At 43.0% G+C, this 18,261-nt stretch overlaps 1 protein-coding gene across 4 annotated transcripts in view; it reads right to left on the bottom strand.

The window, feature by feature from the left end:
* gart (phosphoribosylglycinamide formyltransferase) overlaps nt 1–18,261 on the bottom strand; it is a 58,440-nt gene that overhangs the window by 16,222 nt on the left and 23,957 nt on the right. For all 4 annotated transcript variants that reach the window (XM_070893772.1, XM_070893771.1, XM_070893774.1 and 1 more), the window contains exons 6-12: nt 17,510–17,578; nt 14,409–14,534; nt 13,304–13,391; nt 8,662–8,747; nt 4,092–4,260; nt 2,292–2,523; nt 192–286 (exon numbers count right to left, since the gene is read on the bottom strand). In XM_070893772.1, the coding sequence (XP_070749873.1) occupies nt 192–286; nt 2,292–2,523; nt 4,092–4,260; nt 8,662–8,747; nt 13,304–13,391; nt 14,409–14,534; nt 17,510–17,578 (865 nt within the window). The remainder of the gene's footprint in view (nt 1–191; nt 287–2,291; nt 2,524–4,091; nt 4,261–8,661; nt 8,748–13,303; nt 13,392–14,408; nt 14,535–17,509; nt 17,579–18,261) is intronic.

Raw genomic sequence — 18,261 nt, 5'->3', positions numbered from 1 at the left:
GTGGTTCTGGGGCGCCATGTAGCTTCTCCGCATAGCGCTGACGCGTTTCAATGCCCTTCCCCTTCCGTTGGGGGGCGGTAACCGCAATTTTACCCCCCATATATTATATATCTATATAGTTCAAATACATCCGTTCCTGATACAGGAGTTTATAGTGGTGCTTTATTTAATTACAACAGATATCAGCATACCTGGTCTGGCGGTAGCTGCTGCAAGTGGTTTGATTGAACGGACTAAAGCATTCCCTGCCACAATATCAACTCCACTGTCTTTGTAAGTCAGTCCTCTGCAGGGAAGAGGAGGAGAAAGACAGACAATATGCAAGTTCAGCAGACACAGGCATAAATCCTTTCAAAATACAACTCAAATGAATCTAGAAGCTGTTTGAAATCTTATATCATGCTCTTCTCCACCAGAGTTTGCTTCAATGTGTTACAAAAATAAATTTCCATTCACTGACACTTTGGGCTCTGTGGATGAGATGAGCTGTTTGGTGGGTTGCTCAGAAGGTAATTCATTCAGTAGCTGCAGCAGCCAACGACATAAAATCCTGGGTTTGACCTGGCAACTTCAGTGATGTGAAATGAACCCCGAACTGCTGAAAACAAACGTTTGGAGTCGGTGTTTAGCTAGAGACCAATATCTCACAATCTAGGTCTCGGCTGCAGAATGCTGGCCGAGGGTGCTCGACAACCCTTAACAACCAAAATTCTTCAATCGTTGCTCGATGAGTCACTTCCTTCATTCCTATAGCCAATTAAATAATTGGCCCACAGAGTACACCCTTTACAATCCTTACAGCAGTACACTAATTTGGGAGGGAGCAAGAAAGTGCTCTTTGCTGATAAGTCTAAGTGGAGTACAATGAGTCAATAAGCTCTCCTGTCTTCTCGCTCCTTTCTTGTAGATGTTGACCCATACAATGACATGGCTTGACAAGCATTGTTACTTTCTGGTACCTCATCCAAATGCCTATTCTCGATATGCAAGCCTGGACTGTGCAGGTTAGCAGGCTGTTTGACCATTTGGACTTCACAGCAAAGCCTCATACTGTCAAGCCTACCCCACCCTGACAACCTGTTGTCTACAAACACACACATTTTCCAGCAGAAGTCTCTGGGTTGTGATCAGACTGATTATTTCCCCCCCCCCCCCCACTCTAGTTCAAAAGCACTATAGTGTAATGTGGTGGCTCCACTGGTACTCTGGCCGAGATCAGCTAACTCACCACAGACTGAGATCCAACCTCGGGCTGGCTTCGTTTGTGCAGTCGTGCAGAGCAATGCATTACCCAATTAAGAACATAAGAATATAAGAAATAGGAACAGGAGTAGGCCGTACGATCCCTCGAGCCTGCTCCGCCATTCAATAAGATCATGGCTGATCTGATCATGGACTCAGCTCCACTTCTCCGCCCGCTCTCCATAACTCCTTATCGTTTAAGAAACTGTCTATTTCTGTTTTAAATTTATTCAATGTCCCAGCTTCCACAGCTCTCTGAGGCAGCGAATTCCGCAGATTTACAATCCTCAGAGAAGAAATTTCTCCTCATCTCAGTTTTAAATGGGTGGCCCCTTATTCTAAGATCATGCTCTCTAGTTCCAGTCTCCCACATCAGTAGAAACATCCTCTCTGCATCCACCTTGTCAAGCCCCCTCATAATCTTATACATTTCGATAAGATTACCTCCCATTCTTCTGAAGTCCAATGAGTAGAGGCCCAACCTACTCAACCTTTCCTCATAAGTCAACCCCCTCATCCCCGGAATCTGAACTGCCTCCAAAGCAAGTATATCCTTTCATAAATATAGAAACCAAAACTGCACGCAGTATTCCAGGTATGGCCTCACCAAAACTTTGTATAGCTGTAGCAAGACTTCCCTGCTTTTATGCTCCATCCCCTTTGCAATAAAGGCCAAGATTCCATTGGCCTTCCTGATCACTTGCTGTACCTGCATACTATCCTTTTGTGTTTCATGTACAAGTACCCCCAGGTCCCGCTGTACTGCAGCACTTCGCAATCTTTCGCCATAAGGCATTGAGGAAGTTTAAACCAGTATTTTAATAAATCTATTTTAATTGCATTAAATAATCTTTTGTTGCACTTGCATTTTCACATTATCAAAGCATTGTATAAAGATTTGAGATAGATATACTTAGCTAAGCACAGCAATCGTTAGTGTAGAATTTTAAACATGCATGTGCTGATCTGGAAGAGCATATTTCTTCCTAACCCTTACTGAACTACACCTCACGTGTCAAGAAAAGATGTATTTGCGTTTAGACACGAACCTGGACTGTTTTATGAATGCAATGGCCCGATGTGCAATGTCCTTTCTGTAAACAGCATCTTGGAACTGAACAGTTTCTACACCTTTATTGGCTTCTTCCACTGCCCTGATCAGGTCCTTATTGACAGCAGTTACTGCAAGTACTCGACCACCATTCGTCACAACCTTCCCATTCTTCAGTGCCGTACCTGCATGGAACACTTGTAGGCCCAGGTCCTTCGCAAGGGACAAACCTGCAAAATAAACTAATTTTAGGTCTGTCATGTATTCAACCAGCATTGTAACCCATGTATAATCTGACCTAAGTTGTACACTGTGAGAACAATGACCACTAGGTGGGAGACACTCCTAACCTAGACCTTCAGGTATAAAAAGGGGAAGCTCCACCCACCTTCAACACTTGAGTGCTGAGAAATAAAGGACAGGTCACAGACTGACCTTCTCTCAAACATGGGCCTCGTGTGCATTTTTACTGTATAGTAAGGACGTATCAAGGTCAAAGAAATACAATGCTGTTAATCAAGTTTCTCTTCTGCACAAGCTGTAAATGTGCCACTTTACGTAGGCTCCTGGCATCCTCGCTGTGTTGAAACTGAGGCTCATTCTTCCCCAGGACCTACTAGAACTTCTCACCCCCCTCAGTCTTGTCTTCCCCTACAATCTTTTCTTCTCTTTTTTACAACATTATTTCTCCCTTCCACGTCTCCAGAAGGCAATGTCTGCTTACTGAGAACATAAGAGTATAAGAAATAGGAACAGGAGTAGGCCGTTCAGCCCACTCCACCATTCAATAGGATCATGGCTAATCTTCTACCTCCACTGAGGTACAAAGGGCACCAGAAGTGCTCCAGTATCTGACCCAAATAGCCACTGTGTGTGTGTCACTCTGGAGAGTAAATGGCAGTATGCTATCTGACCAAGGGATATCACAGGCCTGCCCAATGTTCAATATACCACACTTCTAGCAGATCACTTGGTAGTGGTCAGGAATAGGGAACCAAGACAATTTTGCTCCTCTTAATTCAGAAACATCAAGGTCAATTACAGCAGCCGAGATCAGAAAAATCTGCGCAGACCTGCAAACAAACCTGGGATTTTCCTGGTCTGTATGGCTCAATTCACCACTGCCTTGACGACAGCATGATAATTAACTAGCTGACTTTTTGCAGGCCTGTCGAAAGGCTTTTAAAACAAAGAGCTTGACACTCCCTACATGCCCGCCCACCCATCCTTGACACACTCGCCAAGCCTCCTGCAGACCCTCTGGTACCCCAAGTGTTTATCCAGTGAGTAGCTGAGTCATCATCAAGGCGGAGTCATGAATAATGGCGTCTTGGACATTGTCTAGAGGGCACCTGTGGAACTATACCACCGATAGCAGTCAAAGCCTTGAGGAAAAGTGGGAAGTGGGTGGAAATACGTGAAAAGAAGTTTGATGTCACCTACTACTTCAGTTTATCTTGTTTTCTGCCCTGTTCGCTTCAACCTTGGTGGTGTCATGCACTATGGAACTTGACTTGCATTTTTTAATTAATAAAAAAAATCCATGTTTATTTGGAGACCAAGTCTCTGCGATGTGTGGTCCGAGCACACTCATCTCAAACATACATATATCACAGCAGATTTAACACTTACAGAACTATGAAAAGCTTAATAGTTTTACCCAAGTCTTTTCTGTCCCATACTAGTCAGACGCATTCCTGTAATTCACGGCCGATACAAAGAGTTGCAACTTAATCATCAAAGTGGCGAGCAACATTTCACCAGCCTTAACACGGCTTTTCTGCACGGTAGATTTTACCTGTGATCGCCTTGCCCTTTGGGTAGTTGTCTGGGTATCCACCACTGGCCATAACCACGGTCACAGCTGCACTGGTTTCCAGCCAAGAGGGCATGGCTTTAGAAAGTTTGCCATCGACAGTTGCTTGTACTATTTCATATAAATCACTGTTTAATAAAGGAAGAATGACCTGAAACACAGCCAAGGACCAACATGAGGTTTTTGAGTCAGAAAAGGAAAAAAATAATTAAGATGTATAATGAAGCCACATTATGTCACATGCATCCTGATTTTAATATATATCAGATGACGTTTCTCATAGACAGACTACAAGATTACAAAAGGAGCGCGAACAGATCAGCAACAGGGGAGTACATAAAGAGCCATCAGGGAGCAGCGCCAATGGACCTGTGAAGGGAAAGAAATAAAATCAAAGTGTCACATCGCAGGAGAGCACGTGATTGGTTGGTGAGTATTGCTCTCTTTTTCTAAATTTGGGCATTGGTTTAAATTAAGAGCTGTGATTACAGATTAAAAACTAAATATAGATAATTGGCATTTCAAAATTTGAAAACCTAATTAGTTAAATAAAATACAATAGAGATGGCAGGGCGGGTGATGTGTTGCAGCTGCAGCATGTGGGAGCTGGTGGACACCAGTGTGACCCACGGCCACCACATCTGCAGCAAGTGTTGGCGGCTCGAGGAACTTCGGCTCAGGGTTGATGAGCTGGAGCCCGAGCTTCAGACACTGCGATACATCAGGGAGGGGGAGAGTTACCTCGACGCCGTGTTTCAGGAGGCAGTCACACTGCTTAGTTAAATAATTCAAATTTGGTCCATGGTCAGGGACAGGAGGGTGTGACTACAAGTGAGGCAGGTATGGGGATCCAGAAGGTAGCATTGGAGGAGCCCAAGCCCTTGCACTTGTCCAACAGGTACGAGGTTCTTGCTACCTGTGTGGATGAGAGCAGGGACTGCAGGGAGGATGAGCAAACTGACCAATGTACCGTGGTACTCGGGGCCATTCAAGTTGGGGGGAGTAAAAAGAAATGTAGTGGTAGGGGACAGTACTGTTAGAGGGATAGATACTGTTCTCTGCAGCTGAGAACGTGAGTCCCGCTTCTGGACTGGAGAGGAACTTGAGTGGGAGGGGAAAGATCCAGTTGTCGTGGCCCACGTGGGTACCAACAACACAGGCAGGACAAAGAAAGTGCTTCTGCTGAGGGAGTATGAGCAACTAGGGGCTAAATTAAAAAGCAGAACCACAAAGGTAATAATCGCTGGATTACTACCTGAGCCACGAGCAAATTTGCATAGGGTAAATAAGATCCTCTGATGAACCCGTGGCTCAAAGATTGATGGGGGGAGAAATGGGTTTCGATTCATGGGGCACTGGCACCAGTATTCGAGTAAGAGGGAGCTGTTCCGTCGGGACAGGCTTCACTTGAACCATGCTGGGACCAGTGTCCTGGCAAATCAAATAACTAGGGCTACAGATGGGGCTTTAAACTAAATAGTGGGGGAGGGTTCAGGTGAGTGGAAATTTAAAAAGTCAGAGAGAAAGAAGGTGGCAATAGTGCAGAGTAGCGATAGGGGTAATGATTCCAGAGACAGGAAGGGACAGAGCATATAAACACAAGAGTGCATCAGAAAGTGAGGTCAGAAGAGAAAAAAAAATGGTAGAGACAAAATTAAAAGCTCTTTATCTGAATGCACACATCATTCATAACAAGATAGATGAGTTGACGGCACAAACAAAAAAAAATGTGTAATGAGACAGGATTAATAAATGATCTCATAGTAATGGATACTCTAGGAAAGATTGATCATAGAAACATAGAAAATAGGTGTAGGAGCAGGCCATTCGGCCCTTCGAGCCTGCACCACCATTCAATAAGATCATGGCTGATCATTCCCTCAGTACTCCTTTCCTACTTTCTCTCCATACCCCTTGATCCCTTTAGCCATAAAGGCCATATCTAACTCCCTCTTGAATATATCCAATGAACTGGCATCAACAAATCTCTGCGGTAAGGAATTCCACAGATTAACAACTCTCACAGTGAAGAAGTTTCTCCTCATCTCAGTCCTAAATGGCCTATCCATTATCCTTGGACTGTGTCCCCTGGTTCCGGACTTCCCCAACATCGGGAACATTCTTCCCACATCTAACCTGTCCAGTCCCGTCAGAATCTTATATGTTTCTATGAGATCCCCTCTCATCCTTCTAAACTCCAGTGTATAAAAGCCCAGTCGATCCAGTCTCTCCTCACATGTCAGTCCAGCCATCCCAGGAATCAGTCTGGTGAACCTTCGCTGCACTCCCTCAATAGCAAGAAAGTCCTTCCCCAGATTAGGAGACCAAAACAGAACACAATATTCCAGGTGAGGCCTCACCAAGGCCCTGTACAGCTGCAGTAAGACCTCCCTGCTTCTATATTCAAATCCCCTAGTTATGAAGGCCAACATACCATTTGCCTTCTTCACCGCCTGCTGTACCTGCATGCCAACTTTCAATGACTGATGTACCATAACACCCAGGTCTCGTTGCACCTCCCTTTTTCCTAATCTGCCGCCATTCAGATAATATTCTGCCTTCGTGTTTTTGCCACCAAAGTGGATAACCTCACATTTATCCACATTATACTGCATCTGCCATGCATTTGCCCACTCACCTAACCTGGCCGTCACCCTGCAGCCTCTTAGCATCCTCTTCACAGCTCACACTGCCACCCAGTTTTGTGTCATCTGCAAACCTGGAGATATTACACTCAATTCCATCATCTAAATCATTAATGTATATTGTAAAGAGCTGGGGTCCCAGCACTGAGCCCTGCGGCACCCCACTAGTTACTGCCTGCCATTCTGAAAAGAACCCGTTTATTCCGACTCTCTGCTTCCTGTCTGCCAACCAGTTCTCTATCCACGTCAGTATATTACCCCCAATACCATGTGCTTTGATTTTGCACACCAATCTCTTGTATGGGACCTTGTCAAAAGCCTTTTGAAAGTCCAAATGCACCACATCCACTGGTTCGCCCTTGTCCACTCTACTAGTTACATCCTCAAAAAATTCCAGAAGATTTGTCAAGCATGATTTCCCTTTCATAAATCCATGCTGACTTGGACCGATCCTGTCACCGCTTTCCAAATGCGCTGCTATTTCATCTTTAATAATTGATTCCAATATTTTCCCCATGTCAGGCTAACCGGTCTATAATTACCCGTTTTCTCGCTCCCTCCCTTTTTAAAAAGTGGTGTTACATTAGCTACCCTCCAGTCCATAGGAACTGATACCGAGTCGATAGACTGTTGGAAAATGATCACCAATGCATCCACTATTTCTAGGGCCACTTCCCTAAGTACTCTGGGATGCAGACTATCAGGCCCCGGGGATTTATTAGCCTTCAATCCCATCAATTTCCCTAACACAATTTCCCACCTAATAAGGATATCCTTCAGTTCCTCCTTCTCACTAGACCCTCGGTCCCCTAGTACTTCCGGAAGGTTATTTGTGTCTTCCTTCATGAAGGCAGAACCAAAGTATTTGTTCAACTTGTCTGCCATTTCTTTGTTCCCCATTATAAATTCACCTGAATCTGACTGCAAGGGACCTACATTTGTCTTCACTAATCTTTTTCTCTTCACATATCTATAGAAGCTTGGTTGAATTTCAAATTCAATTGGAGGGTGAGAAAGTTGAATCTCAAACCAGTGTCCTGATCTTAAATAAAGCGATTACAAAGGAATGAAGGCAGAGTATAATGTGGGTAAGTGTGAGGTTATCCTCTTTGGCAGGAAAAATAAAAAAGCAATTATTTTTTAAATGGAGAGAGATTACAAAATTTTGCAGTACAGAAGGTCCTGGGTGTCGTTATGCATGAAACACAGAAAGTTAGTATGCAGGCACAGCAAGTAATCAGGAAGGCAAATGGAATGTTGGCCTTTATTGCAAGGGGGAATGGAGTATAAAAGTAGGGAAGTACTGCTGCAACTGTACAGGGTATTGGTGAGACCACACCTAGAGTACTGCGTACAGTTTTGGTCTCGTTATTTGAGGAGGGATATACTTGCTTTAGAGGCAGTTCAGAGAAGGTTCATTAGGTTGATTCCTGAGATGAAGGGATTGTCTTATGAAGAAGCGTTGAGCAGATTGGGCCTATACTCATTGGAGTTTAGAAAAATGAGAGGTGATCTTATTGAAATGTATAAGATTATGAGGGGACTTGACAGGGTAGATGCAGAGAGGATGTTTCCCCTCGCAGGGTAATTTAGAACTAGGGGGCATGGTTTCAGAATAAGGGGTCGCCCATTTAAAACAGAGATGAGGAGGAATTTCTTCTCTCAGAGGGTAGTGAATCTGTGGAATTCTCTACCCCAGAAAGCTGTGGAGGCTGGTCATTGAATATATTTAAGATGGAGATAGACAGATTTTCTAAGGGAGTCCAGGGTTATGGGGAGCGGGGAAGTGGAGTTGAGGCCAAGATCAGTTCAGCCATGATCTTAGTGAATGGCGGAGCAGGCTCGAGGGGCCAAATAGCCTACTCCTGCTCCTATTTCTTATGTTCTTAAGATTACAGTAACACTACCTGACATTCTGGATCACCAAAGCGACAATTAAACTCCAACACTTTAGGCCCATCTCGGGTTAGCATCAGCCCTGCATACAGTATCCCTGTGTTGAAAGGGGGAAACAGTGATTTGCTTCACACAGATCTCATTTAAACAATGTCTGTATTTCACCATGTCTGATCACCTCACGGAACTTCACCATTGAAATCTTTATTACGCAAATGTAAATACTTATTGAAGGATGCATTTGGTGGAGTTGTGCCTGCAATAATATTTGCACATGAAAATTTGTACAATATGAAGTACAAAAATAATTATCATGCCATTGAAGTAAAAATATAAATCAATTTGCCATAGTTACGAACTACTTAGGACATATAGCAAAAGATTTCCTGCAATACCCCACATGTACAAGAAACTTGTCTGCAGAAGTAGGGGCAGGGAAAGAGAGTGGGGGGGCGGGGGCTCAAAGGATTTACTCTGGAGAAGTACAGAGCCACTTACCAACTGCAACAGAAGAGACTGCCATTCTATAGGTTCTGATTTTTACAGCAGTTTTTGTTTTTATTGAGCTGTATTTGTTGCCGGTCCCAGGTTGGCCTGAGGCTATCAAAGGGTCCCCCAGTAGTATGTTCGGGACCAGGTTCCCTTCCCTGAAGGACGCTGGGTTACGACAATCCGGCAGCTTCATGCTCATTTATTCCTGGCGAGCGCCCCCAAATGACTAGGATTTAGTGAATTCAATTTCATAACTTGTCATGTTGGGATTTGAACTCTCAACCTTGGGGTTTGCTAATTCAGTTCCACAACCGCTAGACTGCTGTGCAGGTGCAGCGCCTAAAATCCGGAACCCTCGGGACTGAGGCCGTTCCAGACTTCGTGTTTTTCCGGACATTCGAACGGGTTTCTGATATCCGAAGTCCGAAAATGCCTGGGCCCAGGTTCGGGTACTTCCGGGTTTCGGAATGCCAGAAGTGCGTCCAGAGTCCAGAAATGCCTGGGCCCAAGTTCTGATATTTTCGGTTTTTCAACATCATTTTGTAGTTCTTCTCTTCACAGGCCTTGTAGTCCTCGCTGCTTCACAGCGCATCGTAAGTTTCCGGCTGTTGTTTTTGTACCTGTATGTTTTGGAAGGTAGTCTGATGTCCTGTACCCCAGTACCTGTAGACTGTACAGTACAGTACTTGAATGCAAAGTTCGTAGGACTATCCCCTGGATTAAAAGAGGCTTCTATTTTCACCATACTTAATGTGAGCTTCCCGGTCTGTATCTTTGGCTACCAGCTTCAAATTTGAAAAGGAATGTACAGTACTCAAAGTATGAAATATAATAAAGGTTTTTATTTGTAAAATAGTTAAGTTATGAAATATAAAACAGTAAATGAAAGCTTTTATTTGGTAAAGAGAGTAAAAATAAACAGGTACAGTTACAATTGGCTGGAGGTTGTGCTCGAGGTCGAGGGCCCATGATGTCTGGGGCTGATGATGGGCCAGCAATAGGATTATCAAGTGTGGAAATGACTGGTGTAGTTGTACGCTGTAGGTCTTGGGCCTTCTGTTGCGACATCTTTTGAAAGTTATTTAATATTGTTGTTTGTTTAATTTGGGCTTTTCTTTCACTAATCTTTCCCGAATTCTGTAGACCTGTGGTGTTTCTTCTTCACTTATGAAGCTTCATTGCTCGAAGGCATTAATTCTTGACAAAGATTGATTGCTTTGTCAATGGGCACTTTTTTGACTTGATCACCGGCATCAACATCATCCTTACTGCTTTCATCCTTTTCTTCTGGATGCAAAACCCACTGCATGATTTCTTCATCTGTCACTGCATGCACAATGGGAGCATCGTTGTCTATGTCCATGACTTCTGCGACATCGTCCTCATTCAATTCCTGCACAGCTTCGCAAGTCAGCCCTCTCGCATAATCTAAAAGTTGAGCAATCATTGCTTTCTCCCTGGACATATGAAAGCCTTGAAAGTCCGAGGAGCATCAGCATCATCGTCAGCAAACATAGTTGATGGCCAGATGTTATACCAAGCATTGACCAAGGTGTCTGCAGTTACCAAGTTCCATGCATCCACAGCTGCCCATGTGGCATCCTTGATAGAGAAAGCTTTTGAGAATGCTTTTATTCCCATGCCTGTGTTCACAGCATTAAACAAACAGCTCATAAAATCGTTTTTGTAGAGATACTTCATTGATCTCAAAATTCCTTGATCCATTGGCTGTATCAGTGACGTAACATTTGGAGGCAAGTAGATTCCATGGACATTATCCTTTACCAAAAGCTCAGCATCGGGATGTGCTGAGCAATTGTCTAGCAGCAAGTACATTTTGCAGTTTTCCTCAAGGCCAGTTTCTGTGCAATGAGCACGCGCCTGAGGGTCAAAATGCTTCTCAAACCAGTTGAGAAAGATTGATTACCCTGGTTACCCACGCTTTCTTATTGGCATAATAATGCACAGGCAATACTCTCAAACCCTTGAAACATCTTGGACGCTGGCTTTGCCCAATGACCATAAGCTTACACTTATGTGTCCCAGCCGCATTTGCAGCAGCAAGCACAGTCAACCTATCCTTGGCATCTTTTACACCTGCTGGCTGCGTTTCTTCTGCTGCTACTAATGTCTTTCGCAGTACGCGGCACTAAAACAGTGCTGTCTCGTCAGCATTTTACATTTGCTCAGGTGAAAGGTTTTCAGAAGCAATTAGTTTGATGAACTCACAGCATAATGTTCAGCTGCCTCATGATCTGTTGAGGCTTTCTCACCACACACTTTCAGTTGCCTGATTCCATGACGCCTTTTAAATTTGCCTAACCAACCAGAAGAGTACTCGTATGGAGTTTCAATCCCCAGTTGTGCATGGAATATTTTAGCTTGTTGCACCACCATTGGGCCAGACAAAGGAACCTTTTCACTTTGCCTCTGTCGCCACCATTCCATCACTGCTCGATTCCAAATCATCACATTTCGGCTTATGCATACTTTTTCTCTCACCCATTTCCGCATGAACATCACTTTCCGCATAAAACTGCATGAGCTGTTTTCTGATATCATAGATGGTGGAGAGACAACATCATACTCCTTACTCAATCTTCTCACTGAAGCACTTCTATCTAATCTCTGGAGTAACACCACTTTCTTGGCAATTGAAAGTGAACTATGCTTCCTCTTTCCTTTATCTGAACCCATTGGGGTACCTGTTGGCCATTTTGACATGTGTGCAATGACAACACAAATTCACAATCCTTCCCTGTGCAGATCGTTAAATCGGGAAAAACACCACAGCGATGGAGTCAGGTTGGGTGGGGTCTGATCATGGGATGTAGGTGGGTCTATAGCCCTATAATGTTTAATGCCACTATTTTTTTTTAAATGCTGAATTTAAAAGTGCATGTACAGTACAGGTAGTATTTTTTATTACAGGTACAGGTGTGCAAACTTAAAATCGAAATATGGTCGGATGAGGTTGGGTCAGCTCCGCTCGGAGTCACGGAGCGTGGCGATCTGATTGTGCGGTTGCTGCTTTGGGGAGCTGCAGTGTGCTGTGCAGAGTTTGATTTTGGCCAGGGACTTGCGCACGGATCTTGGTTGGTTCTGGCCGGGGACTTGTGTGCTGTGCAGAGTTTGATTTTGGCCAGGGACTTGCGCGGGTGCTTGGTTGGTTCTGGCCGGGGATTTGTGTGCTGTGCAGAGTTTGATTTTGGCCAGGGACTTGCGCGGGAGCTTGGTTGGTTCTGGCCGGGGACTTGTGTGCTGTGCAGAGTTTGATTTTGGCCAGGGACTTGCGCGGGAGCTTGGTTGGTTCTGGCCGGGGACTTGTGTGCTGTTCAGAGTTGGTGCGGACCCAAGAGCAGCGGTGCGGTGACTGTGAAGCCCTGGCCTGGAACAGGTAGGATTGACGTTTTTATTCTTGCAATTTTTGTCACTGCACAGTAGTTGCATTTCATTTATTGACTTTTCCCTGGGGCGGTAACAGTTTGACAGGGTGTCTGGATTCCGTAATATTTTGCAGATTCTGGACGACCCTACTCCAGGATCGTCCCGGAACTCCAGATTTTCGACGCTGCACCTGTACTTGATTTCACTTATCCTCAAATCCATCCATGCTACTAAGACCGTCCAGAACTAAAGTAATCAAAATAGTTAAAAAGTTAGCAACATACAAGTCGCCTTGACCAATGTTGACAAATTTCTCCCTTCTCGCCTAAGGGCGTTAGAGTACAGCTCCTCAGGCACCAACAGTCCTCCAGCGCTTCACCCAATTGGCCATTTTCCAACATGTCGACCTTGGTTGAGTGTTATTTGAGCATGGAGGGCTTCACCACTGAGCCCATTGCTGCCCCCCGCACATTACATAAACTTTCCAGTGGGAATCACTAGACAGCAATGAGAAGCAGGAATTTTGGCTGATTTTCCCTACCTCGGTCAGAGAATGCTGCAGCCAACTGCAGTACCTGAAGCACCGCCCCAGTTGAGACCAGCTTACTCAGCAAAGATGTAAAATGAGCGTGGATCCTTCGAGCTTAGTCTGACAAAGGGCAGTGCCTTTACTCACTGTTCCAGTTGGTGAGCTTTGTTTACCCGCTTGTTGTTTGAGGCTCCAACCTACTCCAGTTTAACAAATACTGGCATACCAAATAAAGCTGCACTCACCAACATAAGGGGTTCCTTCTTGCCTCATGCCATCAACTGTTTTCTGAAGAACATTTTCCTTGATCTTTTGAAGAACATTTTTGGAAACCTAAAGAGCCACAACCAAAACAAAAGAAAATCTGTAAAAAAAAACCCAGAAAAGGTTGGAAATAGATTGCAGAATGGTCAGCATCTGATAAATGTTTCAGATGCAAACCTTCAACATCCCATAGCTAGTACTGGAAGCATAAATGTCCTAGATACCAGTTTATTTAAAAAATGTTAATGAATACATTTAATGCTACAGTGACATTGACACTTGCAGGAGTGGAACAATTTACAGCCATGTGTCCAGAATGGCTGGATATCTAGAAATCGGTTAACTTACGAGCTTTCAACTTCCTCCTACATTCGTGTGATATTGCAATTGCCCACTCTATATCACAGTCTCTCTGAGTAAGATTGGTGAACAATTGGTACAGAAGAGATTGTTTGGTGAACTTGTTTCAATTAAAAACTCAGCTGGGAATTGCAGCATCTTTTTCTCTAATTGGTAAAATTAAGTGAAGGAAATTAAGCCAAGGAAATCACTTACGGTTCAAAAAAGTGCAAGAGAAGGTGAGGGAAGTCAAATGGATCGGTGCTGATTCCAAGATTGGGTTTTATAGAATCATAGAATAATACATCACAGAAGGAGGCCATTCGGCCCATCAAGTCTGCACCAGCTCTTTCGAAGAGCAATCCAGTTAGTCCCTCTTCCCCACTCTTTCCCCACATTCCTGTAATTCTTTTCTCCTTCAAGTATTTATCCAATTTCCTCTTGAAGGCTACTAATGAATCTGTATCTACAACCCTATTAGGTTGTGCATTCCAAGTCCTAATAGGATGGATGCGGGTAAATCGCACCGGCCATTTTAACTGGGCTAAATTCGGCTGTATAGTCTTCCAGTCTGGTCACCAAATTCCAATAAACAGAGAGTCACTTGGTGTGGACTTCAGCTCTTATACTCCGGTATTACATGGCACAGTACATTATAATTGTCCTGAATACATATTGTCAAGATTCTTCCGTGAAAGAATAAAGATTAATTTTCAAATGCTGTAGAAAAATGATTTTTTTTTTTACCTGAGGAACAGGACAATAGGCTCCCATTCCACCAGTATTTGGTCCCTGGTCCCCATCCAGTAAGCGTTTGTGATCTTGAGCTGGTGGCATACAGGCAACTGTAATGCCGTCGCTGAAGCAGAGGCACTGCATAACATTACCAGAATTGCATTTTAAGTAATGGAGTTGATTAATCACAAGAGATCTGCATCACTTTCACAACAAGATTTTAAAAAAAAAACTCGATTCATGATATCTCAGTCAATTGCCATCACATAGTAGGACAGTATTGTCAAAGGAAACAGCAAACAGGTATGCGAAGAAATAGTTCATTGCTGAATTAAGTTTCGGAATCAAAGCTGCTCAATCTGTTATTAACTTTATGGAGCATGGGCACCTGAATTAACTGCTAAAGCCATTTTATCTATATTTCTATTTAAGCATCCAGGTGTGTAAGCGGAGTTGTAATTACTTTGGTAGTGGATAAAAACTTTTTTAATATTTTGTGACAAAATACAATGAAAAATGAGGTTGAATGAAATTAAGACACTTGGATAGAGAGAAGTATTTTTACTGGTCATCTCATATTTGCGTCAGTTAATTTTTATATCTTACTACATTTTTTTAAAAATTAAATGGGGAAAACTGTATTCAGGACCATTAAAATGAAGTCACAGGATAAGCTACCAGGACACATGGATCAAAGTGGTGCTGAATCACACCATCCCTAGACAACTGCTCTCAATGCAGAGCTACTGGAGGGGAAATGTATGGCCCCCGCTCAGGACCTCCCCACAGTGGCACCACTGAGATTAGAAACTCGCTGTCTGTATCATCCCTGGTCCAACCTCACTTTCTATCATTCTGTGGTGCAGCACATTGGGACTCCAACGTGTCGCACTATTTCTGTTCCAAACTCTGTTTGGATTAGCCTTTCTGAAACTGTATTTGCCAACGATGGATTGATTGAAATAAGCAATTTTGCTTTGTATACTGCCTTTTAATTAAAAAATACCTGTACTGTCAACAGAAAGAAAATGCAAAGCAGCCTGCAGCTGCTTCTATTTAAATGAGCATAGCAAAACAATGAAATGCCTCAAAAATGATGAAAGTTGATGTTCATCAGTTTGCTCATAAAAATGTGATTAAATCTAATGGGCAAATTTGTTCAAAGAGGTCACGTGGAGCTTTTTGTACACCATGCAATACTGCACTTGCAAACTCAGGTTCAGAAGTGGAAGCAAACAGTAATCAACACATGAGGCCAAGTAAGATCCATAATGATAGAATCATAGAAATTTACAGCACGGAAGGAGGTCATTTTGGACCATGTGTCTGCGCCGACCAACAAAAAGCTATTCAGCCTATTCCCACTTTCCAGCTCTTGGTCCGTAACCCTGTAGGTTATGGCACATCCAAGTACTTTTTAAATGTGGTGAGAGTTTCTGCCTCTACCACCCTTTCAGGCAGTGAGTTCCAGACCCTCACCACCCTCTGGGTGAAGAAATTTCCCCTCAAAACCTCCTACTAATTACTTTAAATCTATGCCCCCTGGTTGTTGACTCCTCTGCTAAGTGAAATAGGTCCTTCCTATTCACTATTTAGGCCCCTCACAATTTTATACACCTCAATGAGGTCTCTCCTCAGCCTCCTGTGTTCCAAAGAAAACAAACCCAGCCTATCCAATCTTTCCTCATAGCTAAAATTCTCCAATCCAGGCAACATCCTTGTAAATCTCCTCTGTACGCTCCAGTCACAAAAACACCCATCAACCATTACCCTTTGCTTCCAGCCTTTGAGCCAGTTTTGGATCCAACTTGCCACTTTGCCCTGGGCTTTTACTTTTACTTTTACTTTCGTGATCAGTCTGCCATGTGGGATCTTATCAAAAGTCTTGCTAAAATCCATATACACTACATCATCGCGTTGCCCTCATCAAACCTCCTTGTTACCTCCTCAAAAAATGCAATCACATTCGTCAGACACAATCTTCCTTCCCTTAACAAATCCATGCTGACTGTCCTTGATTCGTCCATGTCTTTCTAATTTTGATCCTCAAAATTTGTTTCCAATAATTTTCCCACCACCAAGGTTAGACTGATCGACCTGTAATTACTCGATCTATCTCTTTCTCCCTTTTTAAACAAACAAAGGTACAACATTATCAGTCCTCCAACACAGAGAGGATTGGAAAATGATGGTCAGAGCCACTGCCATTTCCTCTTTTGCTTCTCTTAACAGCCTGGGATATAGTTCATCCGGGCCTGGGGACTTATCCACTTTCACAGCTGCTAAACCCATTAATACTTCCTCTCACTATGTTTATTTCATCTAATACTTCACACTCCTCCTCCCTGATTGCAATGTCTGCATTGCCCCTCTCTATGCAAAGTATTCATTAAGAACCATACCCACATCTTCCACCTCCACACCCTGATTACCTTTATGGTCTCTAATAGGCCCTACTCTTTCTTTAGTTATCCTCTTGTTCTTAAAATATTTATAAAAACATCTTTGGGTTTTTCTTGATTTTACTTGCCAAAATTATTTCATGCTCTCTCTTTGCGTTCCTAATTTCCTTTTTAATTGCACCCCTGCACTTTCTATACTCCTCTAGAGTTTCTGCTGTATTGAGCCCCCGGTATCTGTCATAAGCCTCCTTTTTTTTTTCTTTATCCTACTCTGTATGTCCCTCGACATCCAGGAGGCTGTAGATTTGTTCATCACACCCTTTTTCTTTGAGAACACATACTTGCTCTGAACCTTCTGGATCTCTTCCTTGAATGCTCTGACACCAATTTACCTTCAAGTAGCTGTTTCCAATTCACTATGGCTAAATCACCTCTCAGTTTAATGAGCTCCACAAATCCCAATTATTACTAGCAGATTTAAATCATTTCACAGCAATCCCCAATCCTGAACTGAATCAAAAGCCTATTCACATTTTCAAATAAAAAACCATCAGTCCAACGTAAAAAAAATATAAACTAAAAGATTGACAGTGGTGAAAAGGTGCAAGATTAGGTCTACTTTGTATTTACAACTGAATAAAGTTGGCAATGAAAAAATAAAAAAGAACTTCAAATAGAACTGGGCCGACAAAAGGCACAAGCATTACTTACAGAAACTTCCTCTCCCTCAAGCAGCTCCTCCACGATTACAGTTTCACCAGCAGAACCGAACGTCTTTTCCTTTTAAAAAGGAAAATACAAGTACATTCAGCTCTGTGCACTGTATGCTAGTCAGCACTACATTTGAACCATTACACTGATACTGATTTGCTAAATTTAGGTTCAGACATTTGAAACTGTACCCAGAAAGGAGTCAACAACATAGGGGAGAAAAAAAAGTTACTAAAAGCACCCCCTCCACCCCTCCAAACAAAACAATTCCTTTTTTCAAGATATGGGCGCAATTGGCAATCCGGGCGCAAATTGCGCTTGTTTTCCAAATTGATTTTATGGTTCAGGTTCCTGCTCAAACTCATTTGCATAATCACAAATGTAAAATCGTCCATGAACCAGCAATCTGGCAGTGTTTTAGAACATATTGTTTTGCATTAAAAAAATATTCCTTGATATATTAAAAAGTGCTACCCTGGTACAGTTTTATTAATACAGCTGAAAATAGGTTTATCCCCCCAAAAATAAGCATTTTTAATAAGTGTCTAGTCCACCGTGAGTAACCGGATTGTAAATAACTGAAAATGACAAAAACTTAACAGAACTACTTACTAGTTCCATTGGTGTAGAGCAGTCAATTTCTCAGCTAATTAAATATTTTTGTTATTATTTAAAGGATTTTTTTAATAAAGTGCCAACGAGTGCCCTTGCACCTAAACAAATTGCTTAATTTTAAGAGCCTCCTCAAAGGC

The sequence above is a fragment of the Pristiophorus japonicus genome, chromosome 11, assembly GCF_044704955.1.
Source record: "Pristiophorus japonicus isolate sPriJap1 chromosome 11, sPriJap1.hap1, whole genome shotgun sequence".
NCBI lineage: Eukaryota > Metazoa > Chordata > Chondrichthyes > Pristiophoridae > Pristiophorus > Pristiophorus japonicus.
This window is presented reverse-complemented; position numbering and strand designations above follow the sequence as displayed.